At 37.6% G+C, this 20357-nt stretch overlaps 1 protein-coding gene across 5 annotated transcripts in view; it reads left to right on the top strand.

Moving 5' to 3' along the window:
• PPP2R3A (protein phosphatase 2 regulatory subunit B''alpha) overlaps window positions 1-20357 on the top strand; it is a 221725-nt gene that overhangs the window by 139600 nt on the left and 61768 nt on the right. For 4 of the 5 annotated variants that reach the window (XM_029213675.1, XM_029213673.1, XM_029213674.1 and 1 more), the window contains 4 exons: window positions 24-110; window positions 3973-4129; window positions 15640-15688; window positions 16147-16236. In XM_029213675.1, the coding sequence (XP_029069508.1) occupies window positions 24-110; window positions 3973-4129; window positions 15640-15688; window positions 16147-16236 (383 nt within the window). The remainder of the gene's footprint in view (window positions 1-23; window positions 111-3972; window positions 4130-15639; window positions 15689-16146; window positions 16237-20357) is intronic. The other variant, XM_029213677.1, reaches the window with a different exon arrangement.

Raw genomic sequence — 20357 nt, 5'->3', positions numbered from 1 at the left:
TTTTGTTTTCCTTTTGGAACCAGGTTATTCAGAGAATATTCTACACAGTCAACAGATCTTGGAGTGGAAAAATTACTGCAACAGAGATAAGAAAAAGCAACTTTTTGCAAGTATGCCTCTCATTGAAATTCATATATAAGGAGCAATTTAAATAATAATCTTACTTCATTTAACAAATATTTGAGTGCTTATTATGTGCAAAGCCCTGTCACTACTTTCAGTCGTTAAGCAGTTATCAGATACCTGGAATGTGTTGGGGGAACAAAGATGAATAACAAGAAATTTTTGCATCAGGGCATGCACTGTGGAGCAAAAGAGAAAAGGGCACAGACAGCCACACCTGACTTGAAAAATTCCACAGAAATGTATCATAAACATGCAGTGAAGGCTTCACAGTAGGACTGGCATGTGATCTTGACCTTAGAGATATCAGGAGTTTACCAAGATAAAGAAATCAAAAGAAAAGGGGATTCCAGATAGAGGAAGCAGCATAAACAAAGGCCCAGAAGCATGAAAGTGGCCCGTTCAGGAACTGCAGAACAGTCTTAAGTGGCCACAGGCTCCAAGGAGAGTGACCAGTGATGAGGCCTGAGGGGTGAGACAGAGCCAGGTTGGGAAGGGCCTTGCAAAAGAAATGGAGGAATTTCAACTTGTTCCTTTTAGCAGTGACTCTTTATCCATCTCCTGCTAGAGAAAAATAATAAAAATTCCTTTTAAGAAAGAATGCATTTCATTCAATTATTTTATTTATTTTACCAAATGAGAAAGTATTGACCACTAGTGGGAGCCTTTAACCGAGGCAATCTTCATGCCTGATTGTTCAAGCTCTTCTTTTAACCTAAAGAAAGTAGAATTGGTCACACTTGAAAGGAAATGAAATATTTTACTTTAAGTAAATCATACTAAATTAAGCTTAAGCAAATAATACAACCTTATTTACACTCTGTTTTTCCCATCTTCATCTGGGACAGACAAAGTAATGAAGACTTGGCAAAATTAGCAATCCATAATGAATATGCAAACACCTTTTATTCTAATAAATGAAAAGTCATCATCACGGTCATTATTAATATTTACTGAACACCTGGTGTCTGCCTGGGCTCTCAAGAGGTAATGTGGTATGGGTTGAGATGGCAAGAATTCCATTAAAAAGGCCTTACACCTTAAGAATGATAGGGGCTTCCCTGGTGCCACAGTGGTTAAGAATCTGCCTGCCAATGCAGGGGACACGGGTTTGAGCCCTGGTCCGGGAGAATCCCACATGCCGCAGAGCAACTAAGCCTGTGCGCCACAACTACTGAGCCTGCTCTGTAGAGCCCCGTGAGCCACAACTACTGAAGCCCGCATGCCTAAAGCCTGTGCTCCGCAGCAAGAGAAGCTCACACACTGCAACAAAGAGTAGCCCCCACTACCCACAACTAGAGAAAGCCCACGTGCAGCAACAAAGACCCAATGCAGCCAAAAATAAATTAATTTTTAAAAAATGATAATAATCCCTCACATTCCTGAAGCACATTAGAGTTTTGTATTTCTAGATCATATTATAATCCATATTTTTTTTACTGATGGTAAAATTCATATGGTTGAATGACTTGGATAAGATCACACAGCAAAATAAGTGGTTGAACTGGAAATAGAACTCAAGTGTTCTGCTTCCCTCTATTTTCTTCCCTACCCCTCTCCTTAGTCATCCTCTTAGTACATGAAGGTATGCTCATAAAATATTCAAATAACATAAACGTATGTAGAATAATAAGCAGAGGTCACTATCTCTTCACCCTGCCATTTCACTCCCTTTACCAGAGGGAACCCATGTTATCTGTGGTTTTATTCCTCTGTATATGTGTGTGTGTGTGTGTGTGTGTGGAGTATATATTGTATGTGTGGAGTATATAGTTTTGTTCTGTGTGGCTGCTTTTTTGAATTATTTTTAATATGTGAGACCATACTTATTACTCTTAACTTTTTTTAACTTAACAGTATGTCTTGATGTTTTTTCATTTCCATTCATATAAATCTATCTCATTCTTTTAACTATTGTGTAATCTGGCATGGCTGTACTGTAATTACATACTTCTCTACTGAAGATGTTCAATTCACTTTCATTATCTCCCTATTACAATAATGCAGTGAACATCCTTATACTTTCCTCTTGTGTGTATATGAGTAAGAATTTCTCTAAAATAGAGTACTGGAGGGAAAATCCTGGATCAAATGGCATGCGCATTTTTTTTTTTTTTTTTTTTTTTTGCGGTACGTGGGCCTCTCACTCTCGTGGCCTCTCCCATTGCGGAGCACAGGCTCCGGACACGCAGGCTCAGCGGCCATGGCTCACGGCATGTGGGATCTTCCCGGACCGGGGCACGAACCCATGTCCCCTGCATCGGCAGGCTGAGTCTCAACCACTGTGCCACCCGGGAAGCCCGGCATGTGCATTTTTAATTTGATAGATCCTGCCAAGTTACCCTACTAAACTCCTGCACTAGTTCATACTTAAATTTACATACTCACCAACAGCAGAAGTTATTCATTTTTTTCATTTTATGACAGTCCAGTAGATGAAAATAAGAGCTCCCTGCTTCTCAAGATATTTGTTTTATTGTACATATTCTTTGTGTACATTTATACACATTAAAGAGCATCTTATAAAAAAAACATTACAAGCAAGTTTGGAAAACAGAAGAAAAAGCATATTTTACCACCCTAATAAAACTAATATTCTTGTATGTGTTCGTCTAGTCTCATTCATATGCATATTTGGATTTTAGAATTTAATATAGTTCTTAATGTGTACAATCTTATATCCTGTATTTTACACTTACCATGTCATGATTTTCCTTTGTTTCTATATAGACTTTATAATTTTTACTGGCTGCAAAATCTTTCATTGAGTGGCTTTTACCATAATTTGGAATTCAAGGTGAAAAACATTATAAGAAAGATGACTATTTCATAATACAAGAGTATTACTTTGATAAAAATTATTTTCTAAAATGTAAATACTGGAAATCCAAAATTCCATTTTATTTTCTTTTGAAGATTTAGCTAGTACATGTTTTAACCTTGCTTTTAAATTTTACTTCAGACTTCTCTTAATGGACAGCATATACCTAGATCTGCTTTTGGGGTTTGGGTTTTATTCTCAATCTGAAAATCTTTTAATAGGGAGATTTAACTCATTTACCTTTGTTGTGACTGTTGATATATCTGGTCTTATTTCTGTCGTCTCACTTTGTTTTTTCTATTTCCTAAGTTTCCTTATGGTTTATCTTTTTTCTGACTCTTTCTAAAAACATCTTCATTTATCTGCCCATTTATATGATAATTTGGCTTATTATAAGAATTCTGGGCTCAAAAATTACTGTTTCTGGTGTTTTCCCTAGGGGCACACAATGAGTCAGGGGAGACCCAGGCTTATTTCCAGCTCAGGGCCCTGCAGCTCTACCCTCCATGCCTTCTATGCCAGGCTACCCCACACTATCACAATGGTATAAATAAGTCACCTTTATGGTAAACTTGATGCCATTACAAAACCAAACCCTGCATGTGGATGCCCACTCTTCATAATAGAATAGATAGAAGATCAGTCTTTTAACTTTGAACAGTTAAAAGTAATGTGAGTTTATGGCCATGTAATTAAAAGTCTGTTGTCTGATTGTTCTGTGCTTGCTAGTCTGGGGACCTCTAGATAGGCTGCAGTCCCCTTGGTGATAGCTCTTCCCTTTCCCTGCTTTTAAATCCTCCGTAGCATCTAAGTCTTTGCTAAGAATATTACAGAGCACGTAAATGCTTATAGGTTGGTCAGTTGATTAAAAGGTAGGATGAGGTTGCCTACTAAATTTCCTGGTTTGGTACCAAAACCAAAATTTTTAATTCAGTTTAGAGTAAAAATTAACTGGGATCTATATAATGGCCAAAGCTGGGTCTTCATATTTTTAAAATAAATTAATCCTTCTATTCATACCATTTCAGACTCTAGCACTTTTGGAAGAAGAGGAAGATATAAACCAAATCACAGATTATTTCTCCTATGAACACTTCTATGTTATTTATTGTAAATTCTGGGAACTAGATAGTGATCATGACCTCTACGTCAGCCAGGCCGATCTGTCTCGATACAATGACCAGGGTGAGTGTTTCTATGGATGTTGACTTTACTATTTTGAAGAAGGCAAGAGTTAAATTGTGCTCATTCATTATGGGGAATTCCCATTTCTTAAATCCTGTATCTAATCAAGTCCTCTTGAAAGGGCCAAGAATTTTTAAGTAGAAATGAGTGAAGGTACTAATTTTTTATTTAGAAACCAGATTTAGGAGAAGGGGTTTGGAGGTAAGTAAGAAATTAGATTCTTAGTTTTGATGAATGGGTGAGTCTTTATAGTGATGCTTATTTTCTGATGATGAACTGAATAAGAACCACATCTATGTAAAGTTTATTTGAAAGAGAATGTATATACACCTTTATAAATTCTCATTTTACAGTATTTATAAACAACCAAGGATGAAAATGATGTTTGTAACTTGCCAGTGTTTTCAAGGATTCATAAAACCTTTACTGGAATCTAGTTCTAGAAAAGGTATTTTCTCTGCAGGTGAATTTTGTGTGCTTTCTTTTGTCAGAAAACAAAAAATTACATATTACATGATATTACCCTTCTTACTTCATTTTGATCAGTAGTAAACTTAGAACCTGTTTCCTGCTGATTTAATATTCTTAACCAAGCACCAAGATACATTGATTCATTCTTTTCTCATAAGATTGTCCCTGTTCTGTTCTTAAATGTCTTCTCAGATACTGTGGATTTTTTTAATAAGCCCTTAGCCTTTTAGATGTAGCAAAGTACAAATCTTAAATAAATACTTTGAATTTTGCTTCTGATATTTGGTATATCTGTGACCTGTAGTATACATCTTAAGAAAAGGTTTATTCTATATGTCAGTTTTCAGAGAACTTTCCATTTTAAGAAACAGAGTTCTAGCTCACAAAACTCAGGTGCCAACCAGGCATCAAGAGGAAATACTAAATTGTACTTATTTGATAAACAAGCATTTTAGTATTGTATTCTTCCTTCAAGTACAGATGTACCTCGTTTTATTATACTTTGCTTTATTGAATTTTGCAGATAGAGCATTTTTTACAAATTGAATGTTTGGGGCAGCCCTGCATTGAGCAAGTCTATCGGTGCCATTTTTTCCAGCAGTATTTGTTCACTTCATGTCTCTGTGTCACATTTTGGTAATTCTCACAATATTTCAAAACGTTTTCATTATTGTTATATTTTTTATGGTGATCTGTGATCAGTGATCTTTGATGTTACTATTGTAATAGTTTTGGGGGACCATGAACCACACCTGTATGATAGCAAGCTTAATTGATAACTGTTTTTTGTGTCGGGCCTCCATATTCCCTGAGACACAACAATATTGAAATTAGGCAAATTAATAGCCCTACAGTGGCCTCTAAGTGTCCAAGTAAAAGGGAGAGTGGCACATCTCTCACTTTAAATCAAAAGCTAGAAAGCTTAGCGGGGAAGGCACGTTGAAAGCCAGGACAGGCTGAAAGCTAGGCCTCTTGTGCCAACAGTTAGCCAAGTAGTGAATGAATGTGAAGGAAAAGCTCTCAAAGGAAATTAAAAGTGCTATTCCAGTGAACACATGAATAAGAAAGTGAAACTGGGAATTCCCTGGCTGTCTAGTGGTTAGGACTTGGTGCTTTCACTGCCCAGGTTCAATCCCTGGTTGGGGAAATAAGATCCCACAAGCTGCATGATGTGGTTAAGAAAAAAAAAAAAAGTGAAACAGCCTTGTTTGCTGATACGTAGAAAGTTTTAGTAGTCTGGATAGAAAACCACACCATCTACAACATTCCCTTAAGCCAGAGCCTAATCCAGAGCAAGGCCGTAACTCTCTTCAATTCTGTGAAGGCTGAGAGAGGTAAGGGAGCTTCAGGAGAAAAGTTTGAAACTAGCAGAGGTTGGTTCATGAGGTTTAAGGAAAGAAGCCATCTCTATAATATGAAAGTACATGGTGAAGCAGCAAGTTATCCAGAAGATCTAGCTAAGATAATGAAGGTGGCTACACTAAACATCAGATTTTCAATGTAGATGAAACAGCTTTCTATTGGAAGCAAAAGCCATCTAGGACTTTCATAGCTAGAGAGGAGAAGTCAGTGCCTGGCTTCAAAGCATCAAAGGACAGGCTGACTCTCTTGTTAGGGGCTAATGCAATGCAGGTGGTGACTAAGTTGAAGCCAGCGCTCACTTACCATTCCAAAAATCCTACAGCCCTTAAGAATTATGCTAAATCTCTTCTGCCTGTGCTTTACAAATGGAACAACAAACCGTGGATGACAGCACATCTGATTACAGCATGGTTTTCTAAATATTTTAAGCCCACTGTCGAGACCTACTGCTCAGGAAAAAAAGATTCTTTTCAAAATATGACCCTGATTGGAGAGGACTGGCGGCGTGAACACAGCCTGAAGGGGTTAGTGCACCACGGCTAGCCGGGAGGGAGTCCGGGAAAAAGTCTGGACCTGCCAAAGAGGCAAGAGACTTTTTCTTGCCTCTTTGTTTCCTGGTGCGCGAGGAGAGGGGATTAAGAGCGCTGCTTAAAGGAGCTCCAGAGACAGGCGCAAGCCGCGGCTAAAAGCGTGGACCCCAGAGATGGGCACGAGACGCTAAGGCTGCTACCAAGAAGCCTGTGTGCGAACACAGGTCACTCTCCACACCTCCTTCCGGGGAGCCTGTGCAGCCTGCCACTGCCAGGGTCCCGGGATCCAGGGACAACTTCCCCAGGAGAAACGCACGGCGCGCCTCAGGCTGGTGCAATGTCCTGCCGGCCTCTGACACCGCAGGCCCGCCCAGCATCCACACTCCACCCTCCCCCCCGGCCTGAGTGAGCCAGAGCCCCCGAATCAGCGGCTCCTTTAACCCCGTCCTGTCTCAGCGAAGAACAGATGCACTCTGGCAACCTACACGACAAGGCAGGGCCGTATCCAAAGCTGAACCCCGGGAGCTGTGTGAACAAAGAAGAGAAAGGGAAATCTCTCCCAGCAGCCTCAGGAGCAGTGGATTAAATCTACACAATCAACTTGATGTACCCTGCATCTGTGGAATACCTGAATAGACAATGATTCATCCCAAATTGAGGAGGTGGACTTTGAGAGCAAGATTTATTATTTTTTCCCCTTTTCCTCTTTCTTTGAGTGTTTATGTGTATGCTTCTGTGTGAGATTTTGTCTGTATAGCTTTGCTTTCACCATTTGTCCTAGGTCCTTTTTTTTTTTTTTTTTTACTATTTAAAAAATTTTTTTTCTTAATTGTTTTTTTATTTTAATAACTTTATTTTATTTTACCTTATTTTATTTTATTTTATGCTCTTTCTTTCTTTCTACTTTTTCTCCCGTTTATTCTGAGCCATGTGGATGAAAGGCTCTTGGTGCTGCAGCCAGGAGTCACTGCTGTGCCTCTGAGGTGGGAGAGCCAACTTCAGGACACTGGTCCACAAGAGACCTCCCAGCTCCATGTAATATCAAATGGCGAAAATCTCCCAGAGATCTCCATCTCAACACCAACACCCAGCTACACTCAACGACCATCAAGCTACAGTGCTGGAAACCCTATGCCAAACAACTAGCAAGACAGGAATACAACCCCAACCATTAGCAGAGAGGCTGCCTAAAATCATAATAAGTCCACAGACACCCCAAAACACACCACCAGACGTGGACCTGCCCACCAGAAAGACAAGATCCAGCCTCATTCACCAGAACACAGGCACTAGTCCCCTCCACCAGGAAGCCTACACAACCCACTGAACCAACTTTAGCCACTGGGGACAGACACCAAACAGAACAGGAACTACGAACCTGCAGCCTGCAAAAAGGAGGCCCCAAACACAGTAAGATAAGCAAAATGAGAAGACAGAAAAACACACAGCAGATGAAGGAGGAAGATAAAAACCCACCAGACCTACCAAATGAAGAAGAAATAGGCAATCTACCTGAAAAAGAATTCAGAATAATGATAGTAAAGATGATCCAAAATCTTGGAAATAGAATAGAGAAAATGCAAGAAACATTTAACAAGGACCTAGAAGAACTAAAGATGAAACAAGCAACGATGAATAACACAATAAATGAAATGAAAAATACTCTAGATGGGATCAATAGCAGAATAACTGAGGCAGAAGAACAGATAAGTGACCTGGAAGATAAAATAGTGGAAATAACTACTGCAGAGCAGAATAAAGAAAAAAAAAATGAAAAGAACTGAGGACAGTCTCAGAGACCTCTGGGAGAACATTAAACACACCAACATTCAAATTATAGGGGTTCCAGAAGAAGAAGAGAAAAAGAAAGGGACTGAGAAAATATTTGAAGAGATTATAGTTAAAAACTTCCCTAACATGGGAAAGGAAATAGTTAATCAAGTCCAGGAAGCACAGAGAGTCCCATACAGGATAAATCCAAGGAGAAACACGCCAAGACACATATTAATCAAACTGTCAAAAATTGAATACAATGAAAACATATTAAAAGCAGCAAGGGAAAAACAACAAATAACACACACGGGAATCCCCATAAGGTTAACAGCTGATCTTTCAGCAGAAACTCTGCAAGCCAGAAGGGACTGGCAGGACATATTTAAAGTGATGAAGGAGAAAAACCTGCAACCAAGATTACTCTACCCAGCAAGGATCTCGTTCAGATTTGATGGAGAAATTAAAACCTTTACAGACAAGCAAAAGCTGAGAGAGTTCAGCAACACCAAACTAGCTTTACAACAAATGCTAAAGGATCTTCTCTAGGCAAGAAACACAAGAGAAGGAAAAGACCTAAAATGACAGACCCAAAACAATTTAAAAAATGGGAATAGGAACATACATGTTGATAATTACCTTAAATGTAAATGGAGTAAATGCTCCCACCGAAAGACACAGACTGGCTGAATGGATACAAAAACAAGACCCATATATATGCTGTTTACAAGAGACCCACTTCATACCTAGAGACACGTACAGACAAAGTGAGGGGATGGAAAAATATATTCCATGCAAATAGAAACCAAAAGAAAGCTGGAGTAGCAATTCTCATATCAGACAAAAGAGACTTTAAAATAAAGACTATTAGAAGAGACAAAGAAGGACACTACATAATGATCAAGGGATCGATCCAAGAAGAAGATAAAACAATTGTAAATATTTATGCACCTAACATAGGAGCACCTCAATACGTAAGGCAAATACTAACAGCCATAAAAGGGGAAATCAGCAGTTACACATTCATAGTAGGGGACTTTAACACCCCACTTTCACCAATGGACAGATCATCCAAAATGAAAATACATAAGGAAACGCATGCTTTAAATGATACATTAAAAAAGATGGACTTAATTATATTTATAGGACATTCCATCCAAAAACAACAGAATACACATTTTTCTCAAGTGCTCATGGAACATTCTCCAGGATACATCATATCTTGGGTCACAAATCAAGCCTTGGTAAATTTAAGAAAATTGAAATTGTATCAAGTATGTTTTCTGACCACAACGCTATGAGACTAGATATCAATTACAGGAAAAGATCTGTAAAAAATACAAACACATGGAGGCTAAACAATACAGTACTTAATAACGAAGTGATCACTGAAGAAATCAAAGAGGAAACCAAAAAACACCTAGAAACAAATGACAATGGAGACACGATGACCCAAAACCTATCGGATGCAGCAAAAGCAGTTCTAAGAGGGAAGTATATAGCAATACAATCCTACCTTAAGAAACAGGACACATCTCAAATAAACAACCTAACCTTGCACCTAAAGCAATTAGAGAAAGAAGAACAAAAATACCCCAAAGTTAGCAGAAGAAAAAAAATCATAAATATCAGATGAGAAATAAATGAAAAAGAAATGAAGGAAATGATAGCAAAGATCAATAAAACTAAAAGCTGGTTATTTGAGAAGATAAACAAAATTGATAAACCATTAGCCAGACTCATCAAGAAAAAAAAGGAGAAGACTCAAATCAATAGAATTAGAATTGGAAAAGGAGAAGTAACAACTGACACTGCAGAAATACAAAAGATCATGAGAGATTACTACAAGCAACTCTATGCCAATAAAATGGACAACCTGGAAGAAAAGGACAAATTCTTAGAAATGCACAACCTGCCAAGACTGAATCAGGAAGAAATAGAAGATATGAACAGAACAATCACAAGCACTGAAATTGAAACTGTGATTAAAAACCTTCCAACAAACAAAAGCCCAGGACCAGATGGCTTCACAGGCGAATTCTATCAAACATTTAGAGAAGAGCTAACACCTATCCTTCTCAAACTCTTCCAAAATATAGCAGAGGGAGGAACACTTCCAAACTCATTCTACGAGGCCATCATCACCCTGATACCAAAACCAGACAAGGATGTCACAAAGAAAGAAAACTACAGGCCAATATCACTGATGAACATAGATGCAAAAATCCTCAACAAAATACTAGCAAACAGAATCCAACAGCACATTAAAAGGATCATACACCATGATCAAGTGGGGTTTATTCCAGGCATGCGAGGATTCTTCAATATACGCAAATCAATCAGTGTGATACACCATATTAACAAATTGAAGGAGAAAAACCATATGGTCATCTCAATAGATGCAGAGAAAGCTTTCGACAAAATTCAACACCCATTTATGATAAAAACCCTGCAGAAAGTAGGCATAGAGGGAACTTTCCTCAACATAATAAAGCCATATATGACAAACCCACAGCCAACATCGTCCTCAGTGCTGAAAACCTGAAAGCATTTCCACTAAGATCAGAAACAAGACAAGGTTGCCCACTCTCACCACTCTTATTCAACACAGTTTTGGAAGTTTTAGCCACAGCAATTAGAGAAGAAAAGGAAATAAGAGAATCCAAATCGGAAAAGAAGAAGTAAAGCTGTCACTGTTTGCAGATGACATGATACTCTACATAGAGAATCCTAAAGATGCTACCAGGAAACTATTAGAGCTAATCAATGAATTTGGTAAAGTAGCAGGATACAAAATTAATGCACAGAAATCTCTTGCATTCCTATACACTAATGATGAAAAATCTGAAAGTGTAATCAAGAAAACACTCCCATTTACCATTGCAACAAAAAGAATACAATGTCTAGGAATAAACCTACTTAAGGAGACAAAAGACCTGTATGCAGAAAATTATAAGACACTGATGAAAGAAATTAAGGATGATACAAATAGATGGAGAGATATACCATGTTCTTGGATTGGAAGAATCAACATTGTGAAAATGACTCTACTACCCAAAGCAATCTACAGATTCAATGCAATCCCTATCAAACTACCAATGGCATTTTTCACAGAACTAGAACAAAAAATTTCACAATTTGTATGGAAACACGAAAGACCATGAATAACCAAAGCAATCTTGAGAACGAATAACGGAGCTGGAGGAATCAGGCTTCCTGGCTTCAGACTATACTACAAAGCTATAGTAATCAAAACAGTATGGCACTGGCACAAAAACAGAAAGACAGATCAATGGAACAGGATAGAAAGTCCAGAGATAAACCCACGCACATATGGTCACCTTATCTTTGATAAAGGAGGCAGGAATGTACAGTGAAGAAAGGACAGCCTCTTCAGTAAGTGGTGCTGGGAAAACTGGACAGGTACATGTAAAAGTATGAGATTAGATCACTCCCTAACACCATACGCAAAAATAAACTCAAAATGGATTAAAGACCTAAGTGTAAGGCCAGAAACTATCAAACTCTTAGAGGAAATTATAGGCAGAACGCTCTATGACATAAATCACAGCAAGATCCTTTTTGACCCACCTCCTAGAGAAATGGAAATAAAAACGAGAATAAACAAATGGGATCTAATGAAACTTCAAAGTTTTTGCACAGCAAAGGAAACCATAAACAAGGCCAAAAAACAACCTCAGAATGGGAGAAAATATTTGCAAATGAAGCAGTTGACAAAGGATTAATCTCCAAAATTTACAGCCAGCTCATGCAGCTGAATAACAAAAAAACAAACAACCCAATCCAAAAATGGGCAGAAGACCTAAATAGACATTTCTCCAAAGAAGATATACAGACTGCCAACAAACACATGAAAGAATGCTCAACATCATTAATCATTAGAGAAATGCAAATCAAAACTACAATGAGATACTATCTCACACCAGTCAGAATGGCCATCATCAAAAAATCTAGAAACAATAAATGCTGGAGAGGGTGTGGAGAAAAGGGAACACTCTTGCACTGCTGGTGGGAATGTGAATTGGTATAGCCACTATGGAGAACAGTATGGAGGTTCCTTAAAAAACTACAAATAGAACTACCATATGACCCAGCAATCCCACTACTGGGCATATACCCTGAGAAAACTATAATTCAAAAAGAGTCATGTACCAAAATATTCATTGCAGCTCTATTTACAATAGCTAGGAGATGGAAACAACCTCAGTGTCCATCAACAGATGAATGGATAAAGAAGATGTGGCACATATATACAATGGAATATTACTCAGCCATAAAAAGAAACGAAATTGAGCTATTTGTAATGAGGTGGATGGACCTAGAGTCTGTCATACAGAGTGAAGTAAGTCAGAAAGAGAAAGATAAATACCGTATGCTAACACATATATATGGAATTTAAGGGGAAAAAATGTCATGAAGAACCTAGGGGTAAGACAGCAATAAAGACACAGACCTACTAGAGAATGGACTTGAGGACATGGGGAGGGGGAAGGGTAGTCTGTGACAAAGTGAGAGAGTGTCATGGACATATATATACACTACCAAACGTAAAATAGATAGCTAGTGGGAAGCAGCCGCATAGCACAGGGAGATCAGCTCGGTGCTTTGTGACCACCTAGAGGGGTGGGATAGGGAGAGTGGGAGGGAGGGAGACGCAAGAGGGAAGAGATATGGGAACATATGTATAGCTGATTCACTTTGTTATAAAGCAGAAACTAACACACCATTGTAAAGCAATTATACTCCAATAAAGATGTGAAAAAAAAAAAATGACCCTAATTGACAATGCATCTGATCACCCAAGAGCTCTGATGGAGATGTACAATGAGATTAATGTTGTTTACATGCCTGCTGACACAACATCCATTCTGCAGCCCCATGGATCAAAGAGTAGTATCAACTTTCAAGTCTTACTCAAGAAATACGTTTCATAAGACTATGGCTACCATAGGTAATGATTCCTTTGATGGATCTGGGCAAAGTCCACTGAAAACGTACTGTAAAGGATCACCACTCTAGATGCCATTAAGAACATTCATGATTCATGCGAAGAGGTCAAAATATCAAAATGAACAGGAGTTTGGAAAAAGTTGATTCCAGTCCTCATGGATGTCTTTGAGGGGTTCAAGACTTCAGTGGAGGAGGTAACTGCAGATGTGGTAGAAACAGACAGAGAACTAGAATTAGAAGAGGAGCCTGAAGATGTGACTGACTTGCTGCAAATCTCATGATAAAACTAACAGATGAGGAGTTGCTGCTCATGGATGAGCAAAGAGAGCAGTTTCTGGAGATGGAATCTGCTCCTGGTAAAGATGCTGTGAAGATTGTTGAAATGACAACAAAGGACTTAGAATATTATATAAACTTAGTTGATAAAGCAGCAGCAAGTTTTGAGAGGATTGTCTCCAATTTTGAAAGAACTTCTGCTGTGGATAAAATGCTATCAAACAGCACTGCATGTAACAGAGAAATCATTTGCGAAAGGAAGAGTCGATCTATATGGCAGATTTCATTGTCGTCTTATTTTAAGAAATTGCCACAGTCACCCCAGCCTTCGGCAGCCAGCACCCTGATCAGTCAGCAGCCATCGACATTGAGGCAAGACCCTCCGCCAGCAAAGAGATTACAGTTTGCTGAAGGCTCAGATGATGGTTAGCATTTTTTTGCAATAAAGTATTTTTAATTAAGTTATATGTATTGATTTTTTAAGACATAATGCTGTTGCACACTTAATAGACTATAGTATAGAATAAACATAACTCATATGCAGTGGGAAACCAAAAAATTCATGTGACTCACTTTATTGTGATATTCACTTTATTGAGGTAGCCTGGAACTGAACCCACAATATCTCTGAGGTATGCCTATAGTCATACCTTCCTGTTACAAGAATAGCATAAAGATGGAGATATTTATAGGGGTGTCAGGCCAACCTTGTTAGCTATGCACCTTCTAATTACCAGTGGCCAGATCATCTGTATAACGTGAGCTAGCCTCCAGAGGTCATACAAAACCTTGTGGGCTCTAAAGCGCCTTCTCTGGCTGGCATAACCAAGTTCTCATTAAGCCCTAAAATATTGTATATATACATACAGTAACTCATTAGAGGCATGTTAAAGGAATGAAGTCCAGAAAAGCAGGCATCTAGGCCTGCATAATGCAGGAGCCACTGAAACTCTGTGTAATTGCCCACCCACTAATCTGTCCTTAATAGGACAACATGATCTTAAGTTTTAGGAGCTTAAACTTTCTAACTCTAAAGAAAGACGTTCAAAAAGACTTTAGCTTCAGAATTAAATACCATTGCCTTTCCTATATAGTCCTCTTCTGTTCTATTTCCTCTTATTTTCAAATTATTAACCCCATAAACCAGTGCTCAACAAACTCTAGGGGGCCCTTATTCAACATTTGGTATGTGGCCAGGAATGGCAGTGCTGACACTCATATTCTCAGCATTCTTCAACCAAATTAATTAACCTTTATGTTGACTGTACCTAACGCTGTGCAGAAGAGTTAGAGCTGGTAGCTGTTAACTCTAATGATATCATCACTGGTTCTGAAGTTTTACTGTGCATGCCATTGCCTGGGGCACTTGTTAAAAGAACAGATTCCTATCCTCACTACATCCCTAGGTCTGAGATCCACTGTTATCTCCCTTTTTTTAACTAATGATTTTGGTTACTTTTAACTCACAATGAGGTATGCTGATATAGATTACCTAGGATCTATCATCAAAAGCAACATACTATCTTAAGATATAATCATCCCTCTGAATAAAACTTACTGATGGAATTTATTTAAAAATTGTATGTTATATCATGTTATATCCTGGATTTTTATAGGATGAGAATATAAGAAAAGTATTTGTGGTATGTTTTAGTATCTTTTATAAAATTCTACCTGAAAAACAGTTCTCCGTTGTTTTACTCAAATTCCCCAACAATCAGTTCCCCCCCCTTGAATTTAACGCTAGGATAATATCTGTCTTGTTTTAGGGGAAAAGTTGTCTGGTCTCATTAGATAACAAGATCAATACAAATTTTGTACATTTTTGTCTTAGTTGTCAGGATATTCGGAACCAATTCGATGCTCAACTATATTAATATATCCCAGCTGTCAGGCACATCCATTTGCCTGTTCTTTTTTAAATGATTGATTGATTGATTGATAGAGTAAGCCATCTCAAATTCCTGCTTTCAAGAAGTATGTTATACATAAGTAAAAATTTAACTACTCATATTCTCATCATGGAAGATTATTAAGTTTTAGCTTGTGGCTACTTGAAAATAAATTTGCCAAAAATATTGCCTTTTGGAGCATGCTTTAACTAGCTTTGTACTTTTTATTTACATTTAGCTTCATCAAACAGGATTATTGAAAGGATATTCTCTGGGGCAGTAACAAGGTAAGAAAAAGCATCTGAGTTTTAAAATGAAGTACAAGTAATACTTTAACAATGTCATTTTAGCAAGGCTTCCTGCATAATTTGTCAGTGCTGTAGGTCAGATAATACCCTATAAAACATGCAGTTGTGGCTTCATACAAGATGGTGGTAATTCTTTAATATATGGGCATTAGTCCTTTATGTAAATACAGGTAAAAGTATTTAACCTGCTGATTATTTGTATTCAAATTAGAAACCAGATTTCTTTCTTCATATCTACAAATACTTTCTGATTTCATCCTCTAGGCATTTGAAAATAAGATAGGCAATGCAAGGGGTTGCCCTTTGTGAGGTTTCCAGCATTCTATTTTTTTTAACTTAATTTCCAAAGAAATGTTACTTTATTTCTTAGTCTCTCATAGTACTAAATTTATCTGAGTAATTGCTCATGAAACTTTATAACCATGTGTTTTCTTCAGGGGAAAAACAGTACAGAAAGAGGGAAGAATGAGCTATGCAGATTTTGTTTGGTTTTTGATTTCTGAGGAAGACAAAAGGAACCCCACCAGGTATGACTTCTGAGTTTCCTTTGCCAATATTTTAAACACATGAGCAAAGCTTGAAAAATTCATGATGTATACGAGTGAGTGCCAGCTCAACTAGGGGTGCCAAGATGGGTTTGACTTAGTCTCTGCCCTCAGACTGAATGTACAGCCACAGTGTATCAAGAGAAGTGCTCTTACCCCTGGAAACAAAGGTGAAGTGGCATGTGAGCTGGCCCTGAAGGATATTAAGCATTTATATGGAATATGGGAATAGATGCTGTGGATTTTAGTTGTTTCATGATCTTCCTTGTTCAGTAGTAAATTGGAGAGGAAAGAAGAGCAAACTGTGGATGACTAGTATATGAGAACATGCCCTCATTCTCCCGGTTAGAATCATCTCTCCCTTTCCTTGGCATACCTTGATCTGTCGCTGTGAGTTTATCCATCTGTTTCTTACACCTCTGTAACACTGTGTTACACAAGTTAGGAACAAGAAGAAGAGAAGGACATAGATTTTTGTGTCCCTGTCTTCTTTTTATTCCTAGCTTGTGTAACACAGTGTCCTGCACATAGCTTCTGCTCAGTACCAAGGGAGGGAGAGTCTGCAGTCCCTGATGCTGCCTGCAGGTATTACTGACTCAGCTGTCTGCATGTTAGTTCAAAAAGTTATCTAAATGTTGGATATATGGTTTGGAAATCATTGAAATGGAAATAAAACTAATTTATTTCATGGGCAGCATGTTGTCCATTTCAAAGATAGTAATTTGTTGTTCATGTAGACAACTTAGAAAACATGGCTAAAGCAGAAGAAAATAAATTTTAATACTGATAATTCTAACACTCAGAAAAAGACTTAAAAATTGGTATGTGTTGTACAGTCTTTTTCATATAAACTTTTACATTCTCTTTGGACATGTAGGTTAATTAATTCCATAGGATTAGATTTAATCCTTTGGAATGTTATCTCCTAATATCCTCTAGTAGTTTTAGCTAAATAGTTGTAACATCCACTATATTTTTCCTTAAAATAAATTCCGCAGGAAAGGAATTGCTAGGTTAAGGGTGTAGACATTTTTAAGAGCATTTATAAAAGCTATTAAATTGATTTTCAGAAGAACTATCATTTTATACCTTTATCAACAAAGTATTGAGCATATTTTCTATAACCCTTATTCACACTAGGTATCTTCCTCTTAAAAATATTTTCGAATTTGATAAGAATTCAGTATTATCTTTTTTGCATTTCTTTGATTGCTAGTGAGGCTGAATTTTTTTTAAGACATACTGAATTTTTTTTTTGGCTGCTTTGGGTCTTCGTTGCTGCATGTGGGCTTTCTCTAGTTGTGGCGAGCAGGGACTACTCTTTGTTGCACTGTGCGGGCTTCTCATTGTGACAGCTTCTCTTGTTGCGGAGCACGGGCTCTAGGCACGTGGGCTTCAGTAGTTACAGCACGCAGGCTCAGTAGTTGCAGCATGCAGGCTTCAGTAGTTGCGGCGCACGGGCCCTAGAGTGCGCTGGCTTCAGTAGTTGCAGCATGCAGGCTCTAGGGCATGCAGGCTTCAGTAGTTGTGGTGCACAGGCTCAGTAGTTATGCCACACAGGCTTAGTTGCTCTAAGCAACATGGGATTTTCCCAGACCAGGGATTGAACCCATGTCCCCTGCATTAGCAGCAGGATTCTTAACCACTGTGCCACCAGGGAAGTCCTGAAGCTGAATTTTTTTCATACATTTTTGGCCATTTTTATTTCATCTTAGGTGACTTGCCTTTTCATGTTTTTTGCTCATTTCTGCAGGATTAATTTTTTAAGTTTATCATTTTATCACAAATATACATCAAGCATTAAAAATTTTAAAATACATACATTCAGAAACCTTAATATAAAATTCATTCATAATTCTTTACCCCATAGTTAACATTTAGGTATATGTCCTCCTACCTCCTCCTCCTCCTCCCTCCTCATTCCCTCCTTTCACTCCTCCTCCTCTCTCTTTCTCTCTGCACCAAGTGAGAAATCATTGTATCATTTAATGTACAGTTTTGTGATACACTTCTTCACGTAAGAGTATATTTCTATGCCAGTAAGTGTGCATGTTTATAATTTACCATTAATCCATTATTTCGAATGTTTAGATTTTTTTTTTAATTTATTTTATTTATTTATTTTTGGCTGCTTTGGGTCTTCATTGCTGCATCGGGCTTTCTCTAGCTGCAGCGAGCAGGGGCTACTCTTCATTGCAGTGCGCGAGCTTCTCATTGTGGTGGCTTCTCTTGTTGCGGAGCATGGGCTCTAGGTGCCTGGGCCTCAGTAATTGTGGCACATGGGCCTAGCTGCTCCGCAGCATGTGGGATCTTCCCGGACCAGGACTCGAACCCATGTCCCCTGCATTGGCAGGTGGATTCTTGACCACTGCACCACCAGGGAAGCCCTAGATGGTTTTAATTACCTAAATTTCTGAAGGTTTGAAGGCTGTGCATCTTTCCATTTCTTGCCTTTTTGGTGTTCTGTTAACGCTCTCAATTTCAATCTTTTATCTTTCATGTTTACTTAATTATGAAAAAGCTTTCCTCAAATAGTTCCCATCTTTTCCTCCTATTATCCCATAGGAACAAATGATATAAGTGATAATAAAGAAACTTTATATAACAAACATGAATATATACTTGCTCGCCTTTCTTCTATCAGCTTCTTTAAAAAACATAAATTATATACTATAATAATTAGGACAATATATTATTGGGTTTGTAGTATATAGAGATGTGATATACATAACAATAGCATAAAAAAGAGGGATGAGGGAATAGTTATATAGGAGTACCGTTTCAGTATCTCACAGGAATTAAGTATAAATCTGAAGTAATTCTAAGAAGTTAAAATGTATATGGTAAGCCCTAGAGCAACCAGCAGGAAATTAACTCAAAAATACATAGTAAAAAAAAAATCATTAAAAGAGTTAAGTGTCCCACTTAGAAAATATTCACTTAAATGTAAAAGAAAGCAATAAAGGAAAAATAGAGGAAAAACTCCAAGACACATAAAAAACAAAAAAATTGGCAGGCATAAGTCCAGCTATAACAATAATAACATTAAATGTGAATGGATTAATCGTTTCATCAAAACGCAGATTTTCAGACTGGGTCAAAAAAAAAACACGTTTTTTGGATACAATTCTGTGCTGTCTATATGAGACACAGATTAGATTTAAAGATACAAGGGGAGAAAAAAGGAAAAGGAAGGCTCAAGATATGCCATGCAAACAACAATCATAAGAAACCTGGAGTGGCTGTATAAATATCAGAGGACATAGACTTCAAAACAAAAATTGTTACTAGAGACAAGGACATTCTATTTCATAAAAGGGTCAATCCAACAGAAAGACATTACAATTATAAACATATATGCACGTAACAACACAGAACCCTAAAAACATGAAACAAAAACTGACAGAATTGCAAGGAGAAGTAAATAATTCAACAATATTTGGAGACTTCAGCACCCCACTTTCAGTGATGGACAGTCAGGAAGAAGATCAACAAGGAAATAAAAGTCATGAACAACACTATAAACAAAACTATAAATCAACTGGACCTAACACATATCTATAGAATTCCCCACCTAAGAACAGCCGAATATATCAATATATTTTTCTCAAGCATGTGGAACATTCTCCAGGATAGAGTATGTGGTAGGCCATATAATAGCCTCAAAAAATATAAAAAGTGAAATTACACAAATTATGTTCTCTGACCACAATGGAATAAAATTAACAGAAAGAAACTTGAGGATTCACAAATATGCAGAAACAATGCACTGCTTGAATAACCAATGGATCAAAGAAGCATACCTAAAGGAAATTAGGAAATAATTTGAAATGAATGAAAATGAAGGAACAACATACCAAAACTTTAAGATGAGCAAAAAGGAAAACATAGTATACCAAGACTTATGGGATGAAGCTGTAAATCCATCTATTGAAAAAGAAGAAATGTCTTAAATCAATAACCTAACCTTCCACTTTTAGATGCTGGGAAACAAGAGCAAATGAAGTATAGCAAACAGAAAAAAAAAAGATTAAAATTGATAAATGAGAGAATAAGAAAACAGTAGAGAAAGTCAATGGAGCCAAAAGTCAGTTCTTTTGAAA

Source organism: Monodon monoceros, unplaced genomic scaffold, assembly GCF_005190385.1.
Source record: "Monodon monoceros isolate NGI ecotype Baffin Bay Population unplaced genomic scaffold, NGI_Narwhal_1 Super_Scaffold_11, whole genome shotgun sequence".
NCBI classification, from domain to species: domain Eukaryota; kingdom Metazoa; phylum Chordata; class Mammalia; order Artiodactyla; family Monodontidae; genus Monodon; species Monodon monoceros.
The sequence above is the reverse complement of the archived record's forward strand: the minus strand, read 5'-3'. Positions and strand labels throughout refer to the sequence as shown.